We start from the raw sequence: 24,391 nt of genomic DNA, 5'->3' as shown, positions 1-24,391 counted from the left end.
ATCAGTTACTGTTTCTTCATTCATTTAATGCTACATGAATCAACTTGGAATAAATCCAAAAAGGGGTAAATTTTAAGCAGCTTTTACCTAAGAAAGTAAGCTCTAAATAAAGAATTTTTCCAAACATAAATTTTGACAAACGAAGCTAGACAATTTATTTTTCAACACTGGAACAATTCTGGTTGTGTTCAAGCCCCTCTGATTAAAAAGTTCAACCAGATTTTGTATAAAGATCTGAAGACTGGCCAGGCGTAGTGGCTCATGCCTGTAATCCCAGCACTTTGGGAGGCTGAGGCGGGCAGATCACGAGGTCAGGAGTTTTGAGACCAGCCTGGCCAACATAGTGAAACCCCATTTCTACTAAAATTACAAAAAATTAGCTGGGCGTGGTGGTGGGCACCTGTAGTCCCAGCTACCTGGGAGGCTGAGGCAGGAGAATGGCTGGAACCCAGGAGGCGGAAGTTGCCGTGAGCTGAGATTGCATCACTGCGCCACTGCACTCCAACCCGGGCAACAGTGCGAGACTCCGTCTCCAAAACAAAAAAAAAAAAAAAAAAAAAAAAAAGGAAGTATATATGATTATAGATTTATATTTAAGTACCTATAAATAAATATCTAAATAAATCTTAAGATTAAGAAGCACATTAAATGCATAATTGAGAAAACTTTCTATCTCGGCCGGCGCGGCTGCGCTCAAGCCTGCTAATCCAGCCACTTTGGGAGGCGGAGACGGTGTGGATCACGGACCGGCTTCAGGAGATCGGCGGACCATCCTTGCGCTAACACGTGCTGAAAACTCCATCTCTACTAAAAAATTACAATACGCTAGCCCGGGCAGTAGGGCAAGGGGGCCTGGTGGCCTGTAGTCCCAGCTACTCGGAGAGCGCTGAGCAGGAGAATGGCGTAAAACCCGCGGAGGCGGAGCTTGCAGTGAGCTGAGATCCGCGCACTGCCACTCCAGCACGTGGCGGCGACACAGCCGAGACTCCGTCTCAAAAAAAAAAAAAAAAAAAAATAAAAAAAAAAAAAAAAGAAAACTTTATCTCAACATGTCAGAAATGAACTCATTCTCACTCCTCTCCCCCAATCCTATTCATCCTGTGTTATTTCCTACCTCAGCTGATGACATCACCATCCACCTAGTCCCCTACAACCAGGAGACATAGCAGCATCCTTGCCTTTCCATTTTTTTTCACACCCACTATATCCTAAAGGTCACCCATTCCTGCTCATTATACTTTCTAAATATCCACAATTGGCCAGGTGCAGTGGCTCATGCTTATAAATCCCAGCATTTTGGGAGGCTGAGGGGGGCAGATCGTTTCAGCCCAGGAGCCCAGGAGTTGGAAACCAGCCTGAGCAATACGGCAAAACACGTCTCTCCAAAAAACAAAACAAAACCACACACACACACACACACACACACACACACACACACACACAGACACAAACTGGCCAGGCCTTGGAGTGGCATGTGCCTGTGGTCCCAGCTACCTGGGAGGCTGAGGTGGGAGGATCGCTTGAGCCTGAGAGGTTGAGGCTGTAGTGAGCCATGATCGAGCCACTGCACTCTATGCACTCTAGCCTGGGTGACAGAGTGAGACCCTGTCTCAAAAAAAAAAAAAATCAATTATTCACTGAATTGTTGAAAGCATATGATATTTCAGACATTGTTTTAACTGTTGGGGATATAAAGAAAAATAAGATGTTTCTTTTCTATTTTTTATCTTAAGAGAAAATGCTAAGTTCCCATGGGGGTAACTAATACAATAGCTTCCTAATTATTAGAAGGTAGAAATCTGACAGAACAAGGAGGGAGAAAATAGAAGGAACTGACATAAGAGATTTGAGAGCGAACTGGTAGCTGATTGATGAGCGTTATGAGACTGTAAGCTCAGTGACGGTAGGGACTATTAGATTGCTCACTGCATTATGTAGTATACAATAAACAAGTGGATCTACTCTCATGACAAGAGAGAGGTGAGGCACTCATCTCTAATCTCTGGTCTGCAGTCCCAACCATTCTCCTTATTGTACCAGAATTATCTTCCTAAAAACCAATCAAATATCATCTTTCCATCTGAAAAGTCTTCCTATTGCCTTACACTCTAGCCACTCCTTTAAACTCGCGGTGTGCTGTTTTATATTGCTGTTTTTGCATCTGTTATTTATTGTGTGAACTCTTTTCCATCAAAATTCTACTCTTGTGAGGCCCTGAACCACACATCCTCTCCTTTATGGCAGCAATACTGATCTCCAGGAACGAGTTGGTTATTTCCTCCTCTGGGCCCTCACTGCCCTTCTCCATCACATTGTACTACATGGAACCGTTCACATATTTGCCTCTCTCTATAGACTCTGGGTTTCAGGAGGGCAGGACCAATATCTTACTCATTTTTTGCTACTTCACATCCTCCCCAACATAGGCTCTCAATAAATATTTAATGAAATAGTGGAGACTATATATCTTTTATATATTCAGAATATCTTATATTTTTCTTCAGGGTCTTGCTTTGTTGTCCAGGCTGAAGTTCAGTGGCAAGATGACGACTCACTGCAGTCTCAATCTCCCAAGCTCGAGTGATCCTCCCATCTCAGTCCCCTGAGTAGCTGGGACTAGAGGAGCAAGTCAACATACCCAGATAATTTTTAGTTTTTTTTGTAGAGATGGGGTTTCACTATGTTATCTGGACTGGTCTCAAACTCCTGGCCTGAAGCAATCCTCTCACCTGGACCACTCAAAGTGCCAGGATCACAGGTGTGAGTCACAGTGCCCAGCCTAGAATATATTTTATTTATTGCCAGAACTATGTGAAGCTGCAGGTATTATTGCCTTCTCATTTAAAAAATATTTATTATGGCTGGGCGCGGTGGCTTGTGCCTATAGTCCCAGCACTTTGGGAGGCTAAGGCAGGCAGAACACGATGTCAGGACATCAAGACCATCCTGACTAACACGATGAAACCCCGTCTCTATTAAAAATACAAAAAATCAGCTGGGCATGGGGGTACGTGCCTGGTACTTGGGAGGCTGGGGCAGGAGAATCACTTGAACCTGGGAGGAGGAGGTTGCAGTGAGCTGAGATCGTGCCACTGCACTCCAGCCTGGGCGACAGAGTGAAACTCCACCTAAAATATAAAGGATGTTGTGTGCCTCTATGTTTTGGGGAGTGGTTATTATTAACTGCTGACAAATATATAGAACTCTTGTTCTTCTAGATTTTAATGAAATAAGACTATTGCAAGACAGCTGAATATTGTTGAATCTAAGTGGTAGGGTACTATTATTTCTACTTTTCTGCATGTTTGAAATTTTTCATCATAAGAAAATGGGGAAAAGTTTCACTCAGGTGAATTGGAAGAGGTCCTAAATAATATACTGATTCAAATGACAGTAATTGAAGCAAAGGCTTTTAAAGAGATGAATAATAATGGTTGTTCAGAATTACTAGAGCAACATAACGGGTCATTCCTCTGCAGGCTATCAGCATCCTTTGATACAGGAAATTGGCCAGACAGCACAGGCTTTAGACTTTTCCTGTTTTGTTTCCCCTCTACATGTATGAACTTTTGTTACCAGGTAAGATGCTTCTTCTCAGTTCTTTTTTTCTTGTTCACCAATTACTCTATTAGCGTCCTCAGCCAGCAAGATGTCAGTATCACCATGTAAAAAGAACATTTGTAAATTTTGATTGTGGGCTGGCTGTGGTGGCTCACGCTTGTAATCCCAGCACTTTGGGAGGCCGAGGCAAGTGGATCACTCGAGCCCATGAGTTCAAGACCAGCCTGGCCAACGTGGTGAAACCCCATCTCTACTAAAAATACAAAAATTAGTCAAGCGTGGTGGTGTGTGCCTGTAATCCCAGCTACTCGGAGGCTGAGGAGCGAGAATCTCTTGAACATGGGAGGCAGAGGTTTCCGTGAGCCGAGACTGTGCTACTGCACTCCACCCTGGGTGACAGAGAGAGACCATGTCTCTCAAAAAAAAAAAAAAAAAAAAAAAAAAAAAATTTTTTTATTGTGGTGAACAGAAGTCATTCCAATAAGAACTGCATGCAACTTATTTTTAGTTGTCTGTATAGATGGACACTATATATTATGTGATTAAATGATCTAGAAATGTGATGACAGCTTATATTACTCTAAAAAAATAAATTACAGCTCTTGTGATGTTGGCTCAATTCCACTACTGCTTCCTGACTGATGATAATTCATATTTTGGATCATATTTTTCTATGTGATCTAAAGTGTTTACTTAGGCTTATTATTGGCGTGCTTAAAATTTTCACGTCCTACTTCACAGGATTGTGCGGAATTTTTCCTCTGGTTTCAGCCCTCACAGCAGCCACCCTGGAGTTGAATTGTTGGGCTTCTGAAAACTAATTCAACCTGACAACCCTTAAAAACAGAACTGCATAATTGAGAATGGCCCATGATAAAGGTCTTGCAACTTGTTTCAGTCAGTTATATTTAAATCTAGTTATGGTGAGATTACAGGTGAGCTTAATTGCATTCCAAGTTTCTGCAATGAATAGGCATTTCTTTAACTTTTTATTATAAAACATTTCAAACATGAGAAAGTAGAGAAAATAATTTGGCATATTCAAGTAGTCAGCCATCTCAAACAGATGTTACCATTTTTCTATAACTGATTTAAGTCTTTTTATTGTTGTTGAAGAAATAAAATATTTCAGATACAGGTAAAGCTACCAGCTGCCAAATTGCTTGCCCTCCCCTCCTCATGCCCCCACGGTTACCACTATCTTGAAGCTGGTTATATCATTCCCAAACATGCCTTTATATTTCCTACTACATATGTGTATATCTATAAACAACATACAGTATTGTTTTCTGGTTTTTGGTTTTATATTAGTGGTATCATACTCTTATTAATCATTCTGCAATTTCTGTTTTTTTATACTCAATACTATATTTTGAGATTTATTCATATTTATTTTCAAATCCAATTTATTCATATTAACTGTTGTATAGAATCCTATTTATATTGCATATATAATCTACAGTACATTTATTTACCTACTGATGAACAATTACATTGTTTACAATTTTTTTGCTATTACAAACAATGTTGCATTGAATATCCTTTTATGTTTTCTTGTATACATGCATGATTCCCTTAGGAGCAGAATTGCTGGGTAATAGGTAAGAGAATTTCAACCATAAAGGATTATCAAATTAATCTCCAGATAACTATAAATTGGAGTATTTTATATATTTTATATTTATAAAAATAGTGTGTGTGTGTGTACATAGATACAAATAAAGCCTACCTGTAGGAGCCACAGTATGTAGAACTTGTTACTTTGTAACAAAACAACAGAGACAAAATGGAACTAGAAGGCCAAGATCTAAGTCAATGCTCTTGAAGAGTACAAATTTTAATTGGGGTGAGCTCTAAGACAAGCTCAAAACAGTTGGTTAAAACAATCAGACTCAACCACTGGTATTGACAGAGTCATATGTAAGTAGGGTAGGAATGCATATTAATTAATGGTGATTCTTACAAGTTCCCTTCTTCAGGCTGGGCATGGGCAGAGACATCATCTCAAAGACTCAAAAAAGTCCCCTTGAGTCCCTCACACTAGGCTCCAAAGCTTCCTCTTACATTGTGCATCAAATCCACTCTTCATACGAGTTCTGGTTAAAGCATTTTGATTGTTTTAAACAATAACTTTTTAGGGGAGATAAATACATAGAAAGGTGATGTCTCCAGAATCTCAAACTGTTAAGGCAATAAGGTTTTTAACAAACAAAAGAAAACCACCCAATTGTCATCAGTGGCAGTAATCTATCTTTTCTAACATGTTCTGTTAAAATGTACTATATTAAACAAATAAGGTAAATGTTGCAAACTTCAGTGATGGGGATCAAAACAGTGCTAGCTTTAAGAGTGCTTACTTTTAGAACATTGTCACGGTGTCCTTATATGCCCTATAAATTACTATGTCCATGCAGTGACTTGGATTATTTTTTCCTACCCTAATATCAAATTAATCTCAATATAATTATGCCAAATAATTATAAATTGGTATTATTTTATCACCATAAAAATGGTGTCTGTGTGTGTATAAATAGATACAAACCTGAGGGACATGACACATTTCCATCATTAACTGCGGTTTACTATGGCAGCAATGTGAAGCAAGGAGAATTTTAAAAATCACCCTCAATTTCAGGTGATTTTGATCTGCTACTCTCCTTTCACCATCATTGAGAACAGATGTTGTAGTCTGGTGGCTCTCGATTCTGGCTGCACACTAGAATCACCAGGGGAGCTATAAACAAACTTCTGACTTAATTTATCCGGGTGGAGCTTGGGCCCTGGCATTTAACAATGCTCCCCAGATGATTCTAATGTGCAGCCAAGGGTGAAAAGTACTGCTTTTTTCTAAAGCTATGGTTCTTGCACTTTAGCATACCCCAGAATCATTTGATAAAACACAGATTGGTGGACTCCATAGAACTTCTAATTCATTAGGTCTCCGGTGGGGCCAAGGATTTGCATCTCTTACAAATTCTCAGGTGATACAGATGCTGATGTTGAGCTCTGGGGATCACACTTTGAGAAATATTGCTCTAAACCAGAAAAGATTCATCTTCCACCGATGGAGACTTCTAACATCTTTATAGAAAGCTTCCACAATATTCATGTTAAACTGTTATTTTGCTATTCAACATTTTAGTACAGAATTAGCTAACTACTTCCTTTTTTGAGTCAATCCAAGCTCACCATTAAAAATAATCCAACAATATAAATTACCAAATGTCAAATATAGAAGTTCCTTGTTTCATTCTACCACCTAACTCAGGAGTTGGCAATTTTTTTTTTCTGTAAAAGGATGAATACAAATGTTTTTGGCATTGCAGGCTATATGGTATTCAACTTTGCCCTTGTAGAGTGAAAGCAGCAATAGATAATATCTAAACGAATGAGTGGCTGGGTTTCAATAACAATAGAGGGCTGGATTTGGCACATGGGTCATTGTTTGCTGACTCCTGCCCTAGAGATATTCACTGCTAACGCTGTGTCATGTACATCTTCCCAGACATTTTCTTTGCTTACATAAAGCTGAAGGTCATGTCTGCATGCACAAATAAAAATATATGTATAGACCTTTTTGTTTTTCTTTTGTGTGTGTGTGTGTGTTGCAGAGACAGGTTCTCCTCTGTCACACAGGTTGGAGTGCAGTGGTATGATCACAGCTTACTGCAGCCCTGAACTCCTGGGCTCAAGTGATCCTCTAACCTCAGCCTTCAGAGTAGCTAGGACTACAGGCATGTGTCACCAGGCTTGGCTAATGTAAAGAAGTTGTTTTTGTAGAGATGGGGATCTTGCTACATTGCCCAGGCTGGTCCTGAACTCTTGTCCCAAAACAATCCTCTTGCCTTGGACTTCCTAAAGTGTTAGGATTACAGGTGTCAGCCACCACATCTGGCCCCATTTATTTCTTTTTAAATGAAATCATCACTGAGGCATAATTTATCCATTAGTTTGGCTAATGGATAGTGTCAAATAGGAGAAAACATGAATTTTCCAACATTGTTATGTATAACAATGTTCATTTTAAGCAGAAATATTTGTGTTAGCAAAAAATGATAGAAACTTAAGGGTCCACCAAAAGGGGCTTATTTAAATAAATATAGTACAGCCATATAATGAAATATTATGGGTATGTTGAAAGAAATAGAGTATGCTGTCATGGAAAAATGTTGATGGTATGTTAGCAAGAGTTAGTTAAATTGCAAAGCATAAAAAATAGTTTTAAAAGCAATTTCTACCAGGAAAGTATGTCAACATTTCTGGTTTTACATAAAATATATTTTATTTTTTTTAATTTATTTTTGAGACAGAGTCTTGCTCTGTTGCCTAGGGGGGAGTGCTGTGGTACGATCTCGGCTCACTGCAACCTCCGCCTCCCAGACTCAAGGATTCTCCTGCCTCACTTCTCGAGTAGCTGGAATTACAGGTGCCTGCCAACACACCCAGCTAATTTTTGTAGTTTTAGTAGAGACAGGGATTTACCATGTGGGTTGGGCTGGTCTGGAACTCCTGACCTCAAGTAATCTGCCCAACTCACTCTCCCAAAGTGCTGGGATTACAGGCATGAGCCATTGTGCCCAGCCAAGTAAAATATATTTTAAAACCTACTTTCTATCTAGCTTGAGCTTCCACATGTAAAACATTGAGAGTGGCTTATTTTATCCACTGATATCATATTTGATTCCTAAGTGATTTAATAATTTTTCATATGTGAATTCTAAAGCTAGTGAAGTGCTTTTTGCATTGTGCCTTTCAAAGTTTTAAACATATTTTGCTGAATATCATTATTGTAATCACCTGGGAATGCCAGCTTATTGTTCAGAGAACCTAGTTTCCAGGTAGAATTGCAATTTAGTCCAATTGAATATGGCAGTTTTTACAAAACTGCTGAGTAGGAACAGAGAAAGAGAATGATGTAAATATGGACTGCACAGAAAAGTCCATTGTCTTTCAGTCTGTAATTTCCCATTCTCACCTGTGGGCACATTTTAAGACAGCTGTGAGTTCATGGCGATACATTTTGTTGTGAAAAATGAAAGCTGCAGTATTGAATAAAATTAGAAATAATGCAAAAGACAGATTGTTAATTTTTTTAATGCCATGGCAGATGCAAATGTTCAGTTTTGATGTCTATTTTGAGGACCTGAAACAAGGCTTTTAATCAATGTATTATACATCAAATTTATACTGTTAACTTCTGATTATTCAAATTAATAAAATATTCATAGAGAAATGTCCAAAGTTTTACATTTCTCAGACTTCTGTCCCCCCACCCTCGCCATTAATTATCATGCCTAGAAGCTTTTTAGTAAAAGCAGCAGTTGTCAGGCTGACGGAATCTGACAGGCCAGCAAGGCCCAATTACACTTGCGCTGTGTGGCACTTTGATGTCCGGGAAACGAAGAGAGATAGGGGCAAATTGGGTGGCACATTATGTTAATGACTTGATTTAATCCAGCCACTAAACTTTGTGTAGCCTGTTAAAAAAGATGCTAACACTAATTACGCCACTTTGGAAAGGAAAGGAGGGGACAAGCATTTCATACTGACAAAGTGAAACTCATAAATGTTGTAAATGAAATGAAACAAAATGAAGTAATCTATGATTAATTATACATCACAGACATGAAGAAAACAGAAATAACCATGTAATATGTAGAAGTACTGGGAAATCTGTTAGATTCCTTCTAAGGATCAACATTTCTAAGAAATAACTACGAACTGTCAGATTCTGTAACATGAAGAACAGAAACTGAATGAACTTAAATTGCTTACACAGTATATCAGATAATTTGAATTCACACTGTAACTGGCATAAATGATACTTATCTAGGACACTACTTCTAGAGCTAATTTTGTGACGTTATAAAATAGAGGCAATTTTTTAAAAAGTGGGGATAACTATAGAGTAGGATTATCTAATTCCTTTTTAACTAGTTTGTGCCTCTAATCTATTTTTTACATTACATTATTGACAGCATGATCTTTCAAAATGTGATCTAAGCATGCAAACTCCTTAAGATCAGGAGCTTAATTTTTTTATATTCGTGGATCTATTCCCAGTCCCTAGAACAAGGCTAGGAACACAACAAATGTTCACTACATATATATCTCTTTAATGAATGAGTGATCTTCTATCCTCATTCCTTAAAAATCTCAGAGGCCTCAATACTCTGGATTATGCCTACCTTTTCAGCCTATTCTCCTGGGCTCCCTAAGCATACCATAACGGCTTGGCCCACCCGGAAACCATTCTGATTTCCAGAACAAGATTCTCACGCTTTTCATTCCTTTGGCCTATGATTTTCTCACCCTTTTCATGAACTCCTAATCATCTGCAACACTGGCTCCAGCTTTACTGACTCTAGGAAGTCATACTTGATGAAGGGAAGGCCTCTCAGGTTGACTTAGGGACCCCTTCTGAATGCTCCCATAGCACCCCATGCATTTCATTCTCCTGGCGCAGACCACTATACATTTTAATTGTGTTTCCCCTACAGACCATGAATTCTTTGAGGGAAGGAACTGCTTCTTGTGTGCCTGCCTGACACACAATGGATGCTAATAAATGAAGAACTGTTGTGAGGAAATATTAACATAGGATGTACTTAGCACATAATAGGCATTCAGTAATACACTCCTTCCTATGAAAGCTATGTTTTACTGTTCTGAGATTTTTACCAGAAGCAGTTCTTAAAGAGAAGACAAAAGAAAAAACTAATGAACCACAAGTACTTGTAAGCTTACAAAAGGATTTATGAAACAATACTACAACCAAAGTTAACACCATCAATAACTAGGCAAAATGACATTTTCTGCCTCCTGATATGACGCAATGAAGAGGACATAGTATCGCTTCTGTATTCCTATCAAAATGCATAACTGGAATCTGATCTTGAGGAAACACCAGACAAATCCAATGAAGAATATGTTACAATGTAAATGGCCTGTATTAAGGAGTGTCACTGTTATAAAAGACTACAAGAAAGCCTGAAGAACCATTACAGATTAATGGAGGCTAAAGAGGCACGAAAACGAAATGCAATGTGTGATCTGGATTGGATCTTGGACCATATGAATAAGATGCTATAAATGATATTACTAGGACAACTGACAAAATTCTAATGAAAACTGTAGATTAGATAACAATATTATGTAACTGTCTTGAAGTGTTTAGAATTAAAGGGGCATGATTTCTGCAACACTCAAATGGTTCATAACAATTATGTATGAAAGAATGTATGTTTATAAGTAAATACGTAAGTATGTGCACTATATGCATATACAGGAGACAGACCAGAAATGATAAAACAAATACAGTAAAAACTTAAAATTTGCAAATCCAGGTAAAGAATACACAGAAGTTTTTGTACCACTTCCGCAATCTTTAAAGAGAAAGGTTCTATTATTCATATTAAATGACTTGCTAAAGTAGTACACACAAAAACTGGTAAAAATCAATAGGAAATCCTGTATTTCATTGTCTTAGTCCATTTGTGCTGCTACAACAAAGTATCACAGACTGGGTAATTTATGAATAATAGAAATTTATTTCTGAGTTCTGGAGACTGGGAAGTCCAAGATCAAAGTGTCAGCAGGTTTGGTGTTTACTGAGGGTGCTCTCTGTTTCCAAGACTGTGCCTTGTTGCTGCATCCTCTACAGAGGAGGAATGCTGTGTTCTCACATGGCAGAAGAGCAAGAGAACTTCTCTTCAATATCAAGCCCTTTCATAAGGGTGCTAATCCCATTCATGAGAGCTCTGTCCTCATGACTTAATCAACTCCTGAAGGCCATATTTCTTAATAATGTTGCATCGGGGATTAAGTTTCAACATGAATTTTGCAGGGGACGCCATCATTCAAGTGATATCATTAGCCACTATGATTGCTCGAGTTTTGTTCCCAGGCTTTCAGATGATGTCATTTTACTATATTTGGTATACAATTTACCAAAATTAAATTTCACCTGTTAACAATATGCTATGGTATGAATACAGTTTGTTCATCTCCACCAAAGTCATGTTAAAATTTAATCTGCAGTGCGGCAGTGTGGGGAGGTGGAGTCTAGTGGGAGATGTTCCGGCCATGGGGGCAAATTCCACATGAACAGATTAATGCCCTCACTCTGTTAGTTCCCTTGACAGCTGATTGTTAAAAAGAACCTGGCAACTCTTACCTCTCTCTTTCCTGCTTCCTCTCTTGCCATTTGATCTACATATGCTCTGGCTGCCCTTATCCTGATGCCCTGAGTGGAAACAGCTTGAGGCCCTCACCAAATGCATATGCCAGTGCCATGCTTCTTGTACAGCCTGCAGAACTGTGAGCCAAATAAACTACTTTTCTTTGTAAATTACCCAGCCTCAGGTGTACCTTTATAATAACACAAAACAAACTAAGAAAACATAGGATGCTGGTCAGTGACTGCTGCTGAAAATAGAATTTTTTAAAGACCATGGGAGCTGAAGCATGAAGAATTGCTTGCTTTAAATGACGTTCACATTTGAGATAGCATCTGAAACCATTATAGGAAATCAAATTTTGGAATGGTAGTGAAGACTGTATCAGGCTGTAGCAAAGTAATACAAATTATTTTCCCTTAAGTAATGAGAAAAAAAATCCAGTTTATTACAAAGAAAAAATACATATGTATGTCAGAATTATGTGAATATTTTAGAGAAATAGTTATTTCTTTTGCTAAACTTCTTTGTTAAGGTTTACTACACCTTAGTTAAGAGCAATGTACCCACTTCACTGAGATGCTAGCAACGTTGCCAACATACACATGGTTCTATTGCAGGTCTAAGTAGGAGTTTTCATACATTAGATGCTGTTATTATAATTAATAAATATATAATAATAATGATAATAAAACTTTGGACAGATAAAATGTTCTATTTGTATTTATCATGCACAGAAACAATGGATATCTCGATTTCATGGAGGAATCTGTGACAACAACTGAAATGTTCTGCTCTATTGTTTTGTTTTATTTCTTTATTTTTTTAGAGACAGAATCTCACTCTGTCACCTAGACTGCAGTGCAGTGGTGCAGTCACAGCTCACTGCAGCCTTGAACTCCTGGGCTCATGTGATCCTCCCGCCTTGGCCTCCCAGTGTTGGGATTACAGGTGTGAAGCACTGTGTCTGGTCTGTGGTTTTGTTTTAAAGAGATACTAAGCTAAGAATGTGTGAAGGAAGAGTTAAAAGAAATATTCCAATTCTTATCAATAAAGTAAAAATTCTACAAAAGAAGTACAATTAATCACAAGAAAATTAATGTAGATGCACAGAAAAGCTAGAACTTTTACTCACATTTACTTCATAAAACTTTTCCCTCTTACAATAAAAAAATGCTCTGGTAAATAGTATACCTCCCATAAATATTTTAAAAAATATAATTCTCTTCTCAAAATTTCAATTTACATACTACTTTTCAGCCATGTGCTACAAGAAAAGCAAAGTATACCAGTGCAAGATTAATTGCTTTCTAAGAAGCCTTCATTTGTTTTGGCAGAAATGAAATAACTGTAACATATTATCAGTGGATATGTCTAGGTAAGAGTAGTCTATGAATTCACATAGGCAAACTACTATAGTTTCAAAGGGCACCTCACATTTTAAGTTCTTTAAAGTTCAAATCTGTTTCAACACATCTTGGTATGCTAGTCTTGAAAGGGAGTCAAGAAGTCAGCTAGTTTTAAGCAAATAACTATTGTAGGTACAGATTTAAGGTACTCTTTGTGAAAATAATACTTATATGTTATAGTCCATTACATAATGAAACCATAAATAAAAATTTCTCGTACTAGATGACTATTTGGTTAAGATTATGATAAACATTAAAGTTTTTCCAGAAACAGTTTTCCTTAAGATTTTTAGATATGAAGACTGCACATGTACTGTGAATGAAAGGCAGCCTTATTTCAGAACATTTCTAGTTGGTATCAAGTTACTGACCTGTTTGATATTCTTGGAGATAGGACCTGGAATAATACAGTCATCACTGTCAGAAGCTGACATGTCCTCTTCAACTGTTAAAAAATAAAAGGGTAACATTTACACAAGTTAAACCAATTCTACTTATACCTTGTAAAATAAAGAGAAACAAGCACACACCATAAGATAACCTTAAGAAACATGGTAATTATATCTAGATCTTTTTTAGTAGCAAATTTGTTTACAGACACATTACATTTTGGGGAAAAAAAAGACTAAAAATTTCAAGGTTAACTTTGGTAGAAGCAAAGGAAATGCCAATACAAATACAGCTTATTGTGAAATTTAAGAAAAAATTTTTAAAAAGAGAAGCATAGGGTAATAGATGTTTTTTAACAGTCTGACCAGTAATGTTATGTAAGTCAATGCTATTCTATTTTAGAGTTTTAAAATTTTTATTGCTTTATTAAAATAGAACTGACAGACAAGCTACATACAATTAAATTGCAAAATTTGACACACACACACTTTAATTATTTTTAGAGACAGGGTCTTGCTATGTTACCCAGGCTGGGGTACAGAGGCTTTTCACAGGCACCATCACAGCACACTGTAGCCTCGAAGTCCTGGGCTCAAGTAATCTTCCCTTCTCAGCCTCCCAAGTAGCTGAGACTACAGGTGTGCAACACCATGCCTGGCTAAAATGAGATGTTTTGCCGTAAGTGTAACTCTGTGAAACCAACACCACGGTTAAGATAGTGAACATGTCCTTCACCTCAAAAAGTCTCCTCAGGTCCCCTGTAATCTCTTCCTTTCTGCCACTCCCCATTCCTATTCTTACAGATTAGTTTGCTTTTACCAGATTTTAAAAAATACAGTAAGTGGTCATTTTTGGCTGGGTTTCAATTTTTATCAAAGTCAAGACCTCTACACTAACGCAGACAATAATACTGAACTCAAAGAGAAAATAAAACTGTTTAAAACATAAATTGGGAACATGGTCAGCAACAACACTTGTATTCTATTGTGGAGCTCCAAGTTGAAATAAGAAGAGATACAACAATTCCACCTAACTACAACTAAGCAGGTAGAACTATATCATTTCTGTCAAGAAACAGGTATCGTGAAGTAGATGCTACCATTAAATGAAGATGTTCCATGATGTACATTCTAACAGACAAAACAAGCACAGAGTTAACTAAACAATGTTAGTTTAAATAAGAAAGTCACCTTCTGGTTCCAAGTCCTCTGTTATTTCTGTTTCATCTTCAGAAGATGTCAAGCTTTGTTCTGCAAGCTGACCTTCAGATAGCAAAGACACATCATCTTTTCCTTGCTGCATTTTCTCAGTATTTTCTTTTACCTCATCTACACTGCTTTCTTGTGAAACCTGAAGAAATAAAAGCACAGTGGTATATTTATTATTGCTTAGATCACATTTTATAGCATTATTACTGGAACAATTGAATAATAAAGCATGTAAATTTGAGACTTAAATATACACGTATGTAATATGTATGAGACTCAGAAAACAACCACTTCAATTTGTACAGACAAATGACAATATATAGATAAATGGAAATCTGAATATGTACTAAGAATAAAAAATGTATTAATCTCAAAATGAATTTTACATTAAGACTTTAATTCACATATCCATTTGTTACCTGCCAATAGCAGTATAATTATAGCTGTTACCCTTGTCATATTTTTGACTTTCTATTCCAAGGAAGTCATATATAAAAATAGGAGAAATGTTATGACTTCCTGAGTCATGTCAAAACTTGTAAGACAAAGTCTTTAAGAACCAAATTAAACCTTCCAAAATAATTTTAACACAAACACATACCTCGGGAACATGTGGAACAGTTGGCATATTAATTTCTATTTCTGGTATATGCTCTACCTCTGGTGAAATTTCCTTCATATCTTCAGAATGAGGAGAAGTCTCCTTATATTAATGTGAAAACATGCATATATGTTATTTTGTATTTATTACGAAATCCCAAATCATTCTATTACATACATATTGAACTAATAAAACTGGCAGCAAATATAATACTCATTTGACACTGAATTTACTTAATTTCAATAAAATGGTATTTATATTCTTTAAATATAAATATATATAATATATATATGTAATTTAAGAACTGCAAGTTTAGTTCATTGAAGCACTGTTTACAATAGCAAAAAAAACTAAGAGNTCTTCAGAATGAGGAGAAGTCTCCTTATATTAATGTGAAAACATGCATATATGTTATTTTGTATTTATTACGAAATCCCAAATCATTCTATTACATACATATTGAACTAATAAAAACTGGCAGCAAATATAATACTCATTTGACACTGAATTTACTTAATTTCAATAAAATGGTATTTATATTCTTTAAATATAAATATATATAATATATATATGTAATTTAAGAACTGCAAGTTTAGTTCATTGAAGCACTGTTTACAATAGCAAAAAAAACTAAGAGCAATGCAAACGTCCAATAGGGCATTAGTTAAATAAAATATGCTATATCCAAATACCTGAGTTCTGTGTTACTATGAAAAAATATGATGTAGATCTCTGTCTATTAACATTACAGAGATTTCTATTTCTTTAAAACTAATTTTTGATGGAAATAAAATTTTGGTTACACAGTAATAACTGCATTATAAATACAATATATCCTGTTACATTTTAAAAAATTTAATATGAGAACATAAATATTTTCTCCTGATACAAAACTTCGAAAACATAATTTTAAATGACAAGAGAATATTATATTGATGGGTGTGCCATGACTTAATGAACCATTTTACTACTGTTGGACATTTAACTAGTTCACAGTTTTTAGGTATTATGACTAACATTGTAACAAACACCTCTATGTTTGTGTCTTTTTAATGTTAGTGGTCATTTACTCAGGAATCAGGCTGTGTTCAAATCCCAGTTCTAATACTTTGGCCATGAGCAAGTACTTAACCTCTCTAAACATCACTTTCCCCATCTTTAAGTGGGAATAATTCTAGTATGAACCATATAGGGTTGTTGTGAGGATTAAATGAGTCCAGTGTATATAAAGCACATAACAAGCACTCCATAAATACTAGTGATAAAACATCTACTGAATTATAATTATTGAATTCATTATTTATCATATACACATTAAACGCTCTGTATGTGCCAGGTATTATTTTAAGCTATGGAGAGACAGAATATTTTGATGTGGGTGGTAGTTACACAGGTGTATACATATTTAAAAATCCATTGAGCTCTATGCTTATGATTTATGTCCTTTACTATGTAAGTTATATGCAAATTACAAAGAAGACATATTTTCTAAAAAGTCCGCCAAAGAGAATGGTAACAATCTGAATACAGTAGACATTTTTAAAGTACAGCTGACACCTTTTGTGGATGACCTGGGTGTGGGGTGAGACAAAAGAGGAGTCAAGAGGATGCCTCCAAAATTTCATGCCTGTGCAATCAAGTGAATGATTATGTCATTTACAGAGAATGGGAAACAGTGAAAGAGGCAAACATTTTGGAAGAGGGTTGGTATAATCAGGAGTTTGGTTTCTGACATGTTAAGTTTAAATTCCTATTAAACATTCATTGCACATTAAATAGGTAGTAAGAAAATGAATATGAAATTCAGCAGTGAGGTCTAAAGATTATAGATATGAAAGTGTCAGCATATAGATGCTTTTTAAAGCAATGGGGCTGTATGAGAGCTCTTAATGTAGATATGAATTGAGAAGAGGTCTAAGGATTGACTACAGAGGCACGTCGACATTTAAACGTATGGTCAAGGAGCGTGAGAAGTATAATAGCAAACTTGGAGGAAAGCTAGGAAGGCATGGTGTCCCAGAGGCCAAGAGAAGAGAGGCCCGTATTCCACTGTGTCAAATGCTCCTGGGAGACTAAGACAGGCACTGAGAATTGACTGCATATGGCAGAGAGAAAGTCACTGAGACCTTAGTTAAGAGTAGTTTTATCAGGATGAAAGCTTGACTGAAGTGAGTCCAAGAAACAATGTGAAGTGAAGGAGACAGAATTTAGAAAATATTTTGAAGACTTTTTTTTTAAAAAATAAATAGGAGCAGAGGATTGGGGCAGAAGCTAGAGAGAGGTAAGGACCCAAAAAAGGGTTTAGATAAGAAATTTGAACAGTTAACACTTATATATAGTGCCAAAACACAAAGCGATCATTTTAATGGGAAAAGACATACTTTATTCACCTGTTTCCATTTAAATCAGGTAGGGAATAGTATGCCTATATAATTTATTTCAAATATTTGTTATGAAAAAAATCACTATTTTCAGTGTTGACTACTTACATCACTCTGACGTGGCATGATATCCACGAAAGATACCTTTTTATCTACAGGTGTTAAACGTTGTCTTGGTTTAGGTCTTGGTGCCTAAGACAAACCAACCAATATGTCAGACTGAGTATGATGACCATTAGATTTCAGATAAGACTTTAGCTATTACTATTAATTATTTTTTGGTGGGGGTCACAGGCTTAGTTCTTAAGTTTTATATTCAAAATTTTATACTTGTTAAAAAAATTAAAAGTCACTGTTACTCACTACAACTAGTGTACTAACAGAGGATGCTGGAGGAAGTCTTTGAACAACTTCTGGCTCTTCTCTGTGAATGAAATTTCCTAAGTCTTCAGTTGTTATTGATCTACTTGGTGGAAGGTAAGCAAATTTCCATTTCAATATAACATGGATGGTGCCAGCAGGATGCTTTTGATGGTCTGTTAACTCAAATATTCCTGTCAAATCACAACAATTTTAATTAATGCTAGGGTGAATTTCTATTACTGTAAGAATTAAAGAACAAAGAACTCTCTACTTTAGGAGACTCATGCTATACCGACTGAGCTAGCCAGGCGGTTGTACCCCCTAATTTTGGCTTTTACTCAGAATTCAGAAGGCTTAGAGAGTAGAACAAAGACAAAATGATCTATGACAGGTTCATCCCTCAAGTAGACTTCCTTCAGAAGTTAAGGCCTCAAAGATAATACTGAGAAAATCAACTTTATAAATAATTTAATTCACTGAAATTAAATTCAGAGATTATTCAGAATTCTTAGCCTTCCTTCGAGAAGGCTCAAGTATCCTCCATTTTGACTTGAAAGTTTTTGCAAGGCTTGTCTCTAAAGAAAAATATATTAATACTTTAAAATTTCAATTAATTTACACATCTAAAGAAATTTTTACATTACCATATAATTCTATTATAATTTTAAATATATTTTGTTGGGATTTGTTAAATCACTCCAAATTAACAGTAGCACAGAAAAAGTCCATAAAATAAACGGACCATCTACAGCAAATAGCAGTAACCAAAGAAACATGAATCTGTTATACTGAGTCTCAAATTTTAATAGTTGCACTTGATTTCTGGGTATGAAAAAAAAATCTGACTTAAAAAATAATCTATCTTTTTAATTTTTAAAAAATAGACAGGGTCTCACTACGCTGCCCAGGCTGGAGTGCAGTGATTATTCACAGATGCGATCATAGCACACTGGCCACCTTGAACTCCTGGCCTCAGGCCATCTGCCTACTCAGCCCCTGGAGTAGCTGGGACTACAGGCACCAGCATAAACCTAAATTTCAAGCGTTAGCTTTTGCTTAAGAGTATCCTTTACTTTGCTCTCAAGTGTTGATACTCCTTTTAATGGCTGGCTGGAAAAAAAAAAAAAAACCTCCCAAACTCTAGACTTTGGGTAGGATAAAAGGATGTAAGTAGAACATGAGGTGATAAACTTTTATAGGCATAGCAAGACTTCCAGAATAGCTAAGTAAAAAGCTCAGCAAATCCTCTCTTAAAAAATGATTTTAAAAACCAGACAAAATGGTCAGAAACAACCATTTAAGGACTCTGGAAATTGATCAAAGATATTGGATAAATCAAGAAGCATTTATTCAAGAAAATCTACTGCACCTTAGTAAGAACAGTAGGAATCTGTGGGACTGCTCTCATCCTCCCCTTGATCCCCTAGTCCCATTTTGCAGAAGTTCTCCCAGGCTAGGATAGGCTAAGAGGACTGGCAGCCTCTGTTGTAGGGCACTGACTATATGTGGACAAAATATAGATAATTTCATGCCCAGAGGTATTGTTAAAAACAACAGCAACCTCAATGGCAAACAATTAGAGAAGGTTAACATCACAGACAGTCTGAGGTCTCAATACTGGTTGGGGCAAGCCAAAACACCAGAAGGCCAGCCAACAATTTAAAAGGGTGATCCAAGGAATAAGATATCAAAAGTGGGCATTGGCTGGGTGCAGTGGCTCATGCCTGTAATCCCAGCACTTTGGGAGCTGAGGCAGGTGGATCACTTGAGATCAGGAGTTCGAGACCAGCCTGGCCAACGTGGTGGTGAAACCCTGTCTCTACTAAAAATACAAAAATTAGCCAGGTGTGGTGGCGGGTGCCTGTAATCCCAGCTACTTGGGAAGCTGAGGCAGGAGAATTGCTTGAACATGGGAAGAGACGTGGGAAGAGGAGGTTGCCGTGAGCCCAGGTGGCACCACTGCACTCCAGCCTGGGCGACAGAGCAAGACTACATCTAAAGAAAAAAAAAGAAGTGGGACTTGACAAGATCCTATTTATAGCTCATGATGTGGAAGGCTATGGGCACGCACAAAGCTGTGTAAATGCTCAGGGGAAACCCTGGTAAGCTATCTGTTCCTGATTGAATGAGAGGTCTAGTCAATTCGGAAAGTAAAAGCTGAGGCAGGCTTGTAGACCAAACTTTGATTTGAATGCATCCTCCATGCCACACACTGACCCATAGGCAAAGGGTGGAAACCTACTGGTTCAAGGTGTTTAAGCACACCTTTGAACAATCCCTGGCTGACCACTAAGCTATGTTGACTTATAGTTAAAATTGAAACAAAAAGAAAAAAAGAAACAAAACTTAGTGGAAACATCAGTGGCTTACACAGCAGAGGAAATAGATTCTACAGAATTAGTCAAGGCAAGTCACCAAACAAACAAAAATAGCAACAATAACCACCTAGGAAATGACGTTACAATATATTCTCCAAAAATGTCCAGTTTTCAACAAAATACTTATGAGACATGCAAAGAAACAGGAAAATGTACTGCACACACAGCACAAAAACCATCAATAGACATTTTTTGAGGATGACCACATGTTAGACTTGGCAAAGATCTCAAAGCAGCTCTTATCCATATGTTCAAAGAACTAAAAGAAAGTGTATTTAGAGAATTAAAAAGAAAGTATAATGATAATGTTTTATCATATAGGGAATATAGTAAGAGATTATAATGCTTGAGTACAGTAGCATGTGCCTGTAGTTTTAGCTGCCCAGGAGGCTGAGGCAGGAGGATCGCTTGAGCCTAGGAGGTGAAGTCCAGCCTGGGCAACAGAGCGAGATCCCTAATTCTGGAGCTGAAAAGTATAATTACTGCAATGAAAAAATTCAATAGAGGGTTCAGTAGGAAATCTGAACTGGTAGAAGAAAGAATTAATGAACGTGAATGTTGATCAGAACAGAATATCCAATCTGAAGAATGGGAGGAAAAATGAACAAAAATGAATAGAGCCTCAGAGACCTGTGGGGAAACCATCAAACATACCAACATATGGTACATGTACTGGAAGTTCAAGAAGGAGAAGAAAAAAAGAGGAGGAAAAAATAACTGAAAAAATAATGGCAGTAAACTCCCCAAATGTGGTGCATAACATTACACTACACATACAGGAAGCTCAACAAATTCTAAGTAGGATAAATGCAAAAGGATCCACATTTAGGCACATCAGAAGAACTGTTGAAAGCCAAAACAAATAGAAAAACCTGGAAAACAACATCAAGTATGAGAGAACCACAATAAAATTAACAACTGATTTCTTATCTGAAACAATGGATGCCAGAAGTGGTCTGATGTACTCAAAGTGCAGAAAGTTAAAAACTAAGCTAAACTAAACTGTTGACCAAAAATATTATATACAGCAAGGCTATCCTACAAAAAACAAAAGCAAAATAAAAACACTCCCAGATAACAGAATCCTCCCAGATTGAGAGAATTCACTGCCAGTAGACCTAACTTATATCACAGAAGTTCTTCAGGCTGAAGGAAAGAGACACCTATGGTAACTCAAGTCCACACAAAAGAATAGCGACCAATAAAGGTAATTACATAGGTAATTACAAAACACAGTATAAATATACATTTTATCTGGTCTTAACTGTTTTAAAAGATAACTGCATACGATGATAATTGTAAAATTATATTGTTGGGCTCATAACCTAGGAAGACAAAATATATACGGTGATAGCACAAAGGAGGGGAAGGAAATAGAGCTATATTGGAATAAGAAACTGATATCAGACAGTAACCCAAACCTACAGGAAGAAGTAAAGAATACCAAAAATGCAAATATGTAGGTAAATATCAAAGTCTTCTATAATTATATATTTTCTCCCATCTCTTACTTCTCTTAAGTTTTTTAAAGAATATAAGATTTTATAAAGCAATGATTACAACATTGTATTGTTGGGTATGTATATAGCATATACATACCCAACATATACATATATACGATATGTATATATACGATATGTATATATGTTTACATATATACGATAATACATATATACGATATAATTGCATATATACGATATATACATTTATATGACAATAACTGCAAAAAGGAGATGAGAGAGAATGAAATTATATTAGATTTTCTATATTTTAATTGAATTAAGTATTTAATTTAAATACCTTAAGTATTTAATTCCATTAAGTTAGTATTAATTTTAAGTAGACTGGGATAAGATGCACATTGTAATCCCTAGGGCAACTAGTAAGAAAATAATTTTTAAAATATAGTAATATAGGCCTAAAGTTTAAAGACTTAGAAGAGGTTAGGATGATTAGCTATAAATCATATCCATAACAGTAAGATATAATTTTGTTTTGTTTTTACAATTTTATAGATTCAAGAACATAGGCTTACCTGAGATACACCTGTCATGTGCCAACGAAATCAGAGGCACATTGACTTTTCCTATATAAATATTCTCCTGGGTATCACTATCATCAAAAACATAAAAACTCAGAGACTCTGACTTAAGGTATCGATCCAAATCCATATTCATTGGCACTGGGAAACACATATGATCATCAAACTGTGGATCATTGCTACTGGGAATGATGGCTGTATCATGGTCTGCAAAATCAAAAAACTTGTACACAACATATGGGTGTGGCTGCAGGTGGCTTGCTCGGGACTGCAGGTGGTTGCAACATCTTATTGTAATGTGAAGTTCATTTAAGTTGCCATCTGTGGAATCTGTAGAACTGAGTTGAGCAGTTTTGGGTGCTTGCTGACTTAACTGGAAAAACATACATATTTATATTACGGAAACAATACAGTTAAAAGATAAACAGCAGCTGCCAAGCCCCAAATAAGATAATTTTGTCAACGACAAAAGCTGCGTATTTTCACCTCATAATTTCTCTGTAAAATAAACTTTGATTCTAATGGAAAATCAGTATTCCCTAGAACATGTGCGAATAGATGATCCTGTGTTATTAGCAATAAACCTTAGAGACTGAGCATACATGTAGAGATTGGTGCTAAAATCAAATAAAACCAAGAAAAATGATAATCTGATGTTCTTCAATTCTATTTGATAACTAAAGACTATAGTTAGCAATGGGTCCAAAGATGAATGTCCTAACTAAAAGACATTCACCTGCCCACCCAGAGTAATGATTCTGTTATATTTGGGTTGGCCCTCATCCTGAACTGTTGGGATTTGAGGAAGCAGATACCTGAGGCCAAATTAGCCAGTATAACAAAGTCAAACTGTTATGAGAAAATGAGAACAGAGTCAGAAATAAACCTTGAAGGGAAAAACAGTTAGGACCGGGAGGATACTTCGGGAGAGAGATGAACAAAAGGAGTTATTAGGTAGAGCCGGAAACTACTCTGTGGTTCCTTTGGAACCATTACTGAGATGGACAGCACACAGGTATTTTAGAAAAGAATTGTGCTGACTGTTAAATATTCCATGGCTGATGTGATCTGGAACAAAAAATGCTAGTGTTTCTGTGCTTTGTTTGGTTTAGTGCTGGAGTCTCTACCTTCCACAAAGGCATCCCTCTGCATTTCTCAATCTGGATTGAGCATCTGGGACCCTGACTCCATGCGAAGTTTATTGGAGGAGGAAAAAATAAAGCTGTTGTCATAATCTCCTTAGTGGAGAAATCTGGTGTGTGGAGAGGAGAAACCTAAGAAGTGAATCACAATATTGCTTTCCCAGGGCTAGTTTGCCCTCAGCAATAGAAGGCTGAGAGGAATGACTGAAAAAGTACCTCCACTTCTCCCCTCAATCTACCTACCAGAGCTGAAATTCCACCAGGAAACAACTTACTCAAGTCAGAATCTGGGAGTCTAAAAAGCTTTACACTACAAAACCAAACAATGTGGTCTCCTTATTTCTAACTCCCATCCCCGTAACAGCATTTCCCAAAGTGTGTTGTAAGGAATACTGGCCAGAAAGATGGTCTCTGGAAGCAGGTGCACTCTTTCTTAAGTTTGGAAATCAGCGTGATATTAGTCATGCTTCTTTAACTGAAAGTCATAGAAATTAATTCTATCTAGCAAAAACAACAAAAAAGGGACTTTAAGGTTACAGGCATAATTCATGGAATACAGACTAGAAATGTGGTTGGGCCTTCGGAAGGCAGTGGCCTAGAAACCAGCAGAATGTCCTCTCCATCTGGTCTCCATTTTTTTCTGTGTGTTTGTTCATTACTCTCTTTCTTCAGACCCATTGTCTAACCTTCGCTGTTTAATATGGTAGATGATGGCTCCCTACAGCCCCCAATTTTACGGT

At 36.7% G+C, this 24,391-nt stretch overlaps 1 protein-coding gene across 1 annotated transcript in view; it reads right to left on the bottom strand.

Moving 5' to 3' along the window:
- RPGRIP1L (RPGRIP1 like) overlaps window positions 1-24,391 on the bottom strand; it is a 103,550-nt gene that overhangs the window by 22,147 nt on the left and 57,012 nt on the right. Inside the window, 6 exon segments of the mRNA XM_017874618.1 lie at window positions 13,519-13,592; window positions 14,728-14,887; window positions 15,347-15,448; window positions 17,836-17,919; window positions 18,091-18,281; window positions 22,504-22,882. Coding sequence (XP_017730107.1) covers window positions 13,519-13,592; window positions 14,728-14,887; window positions 15,347-15,448; window positions 17,836-17,919; window positions 18,091-18,281; window positions 22,504-22,882 — 990 coding nt within the window.

Source organism: Rhinopithecus bieti, unplaced genomic scaffold (genome assembly GCF_001698545.2).
Source record: "Rhinopithecus bieti isolate Rb0 unplaced genomic scaffold, ASM169854v2 scaffold_8911, whole genome shotgun sequence".
Lineage (NCBI taxonomy): Eukaryota > Metazoa > Chordata > Mammalia > Primates > Cercopithecidae > Rhinopithecus > Rhinopithecus bieti.
Note: the sequence above shows the minus strand (reverse complement) of the source record. Positions and strands in the feature narration are given on the sequence as shown.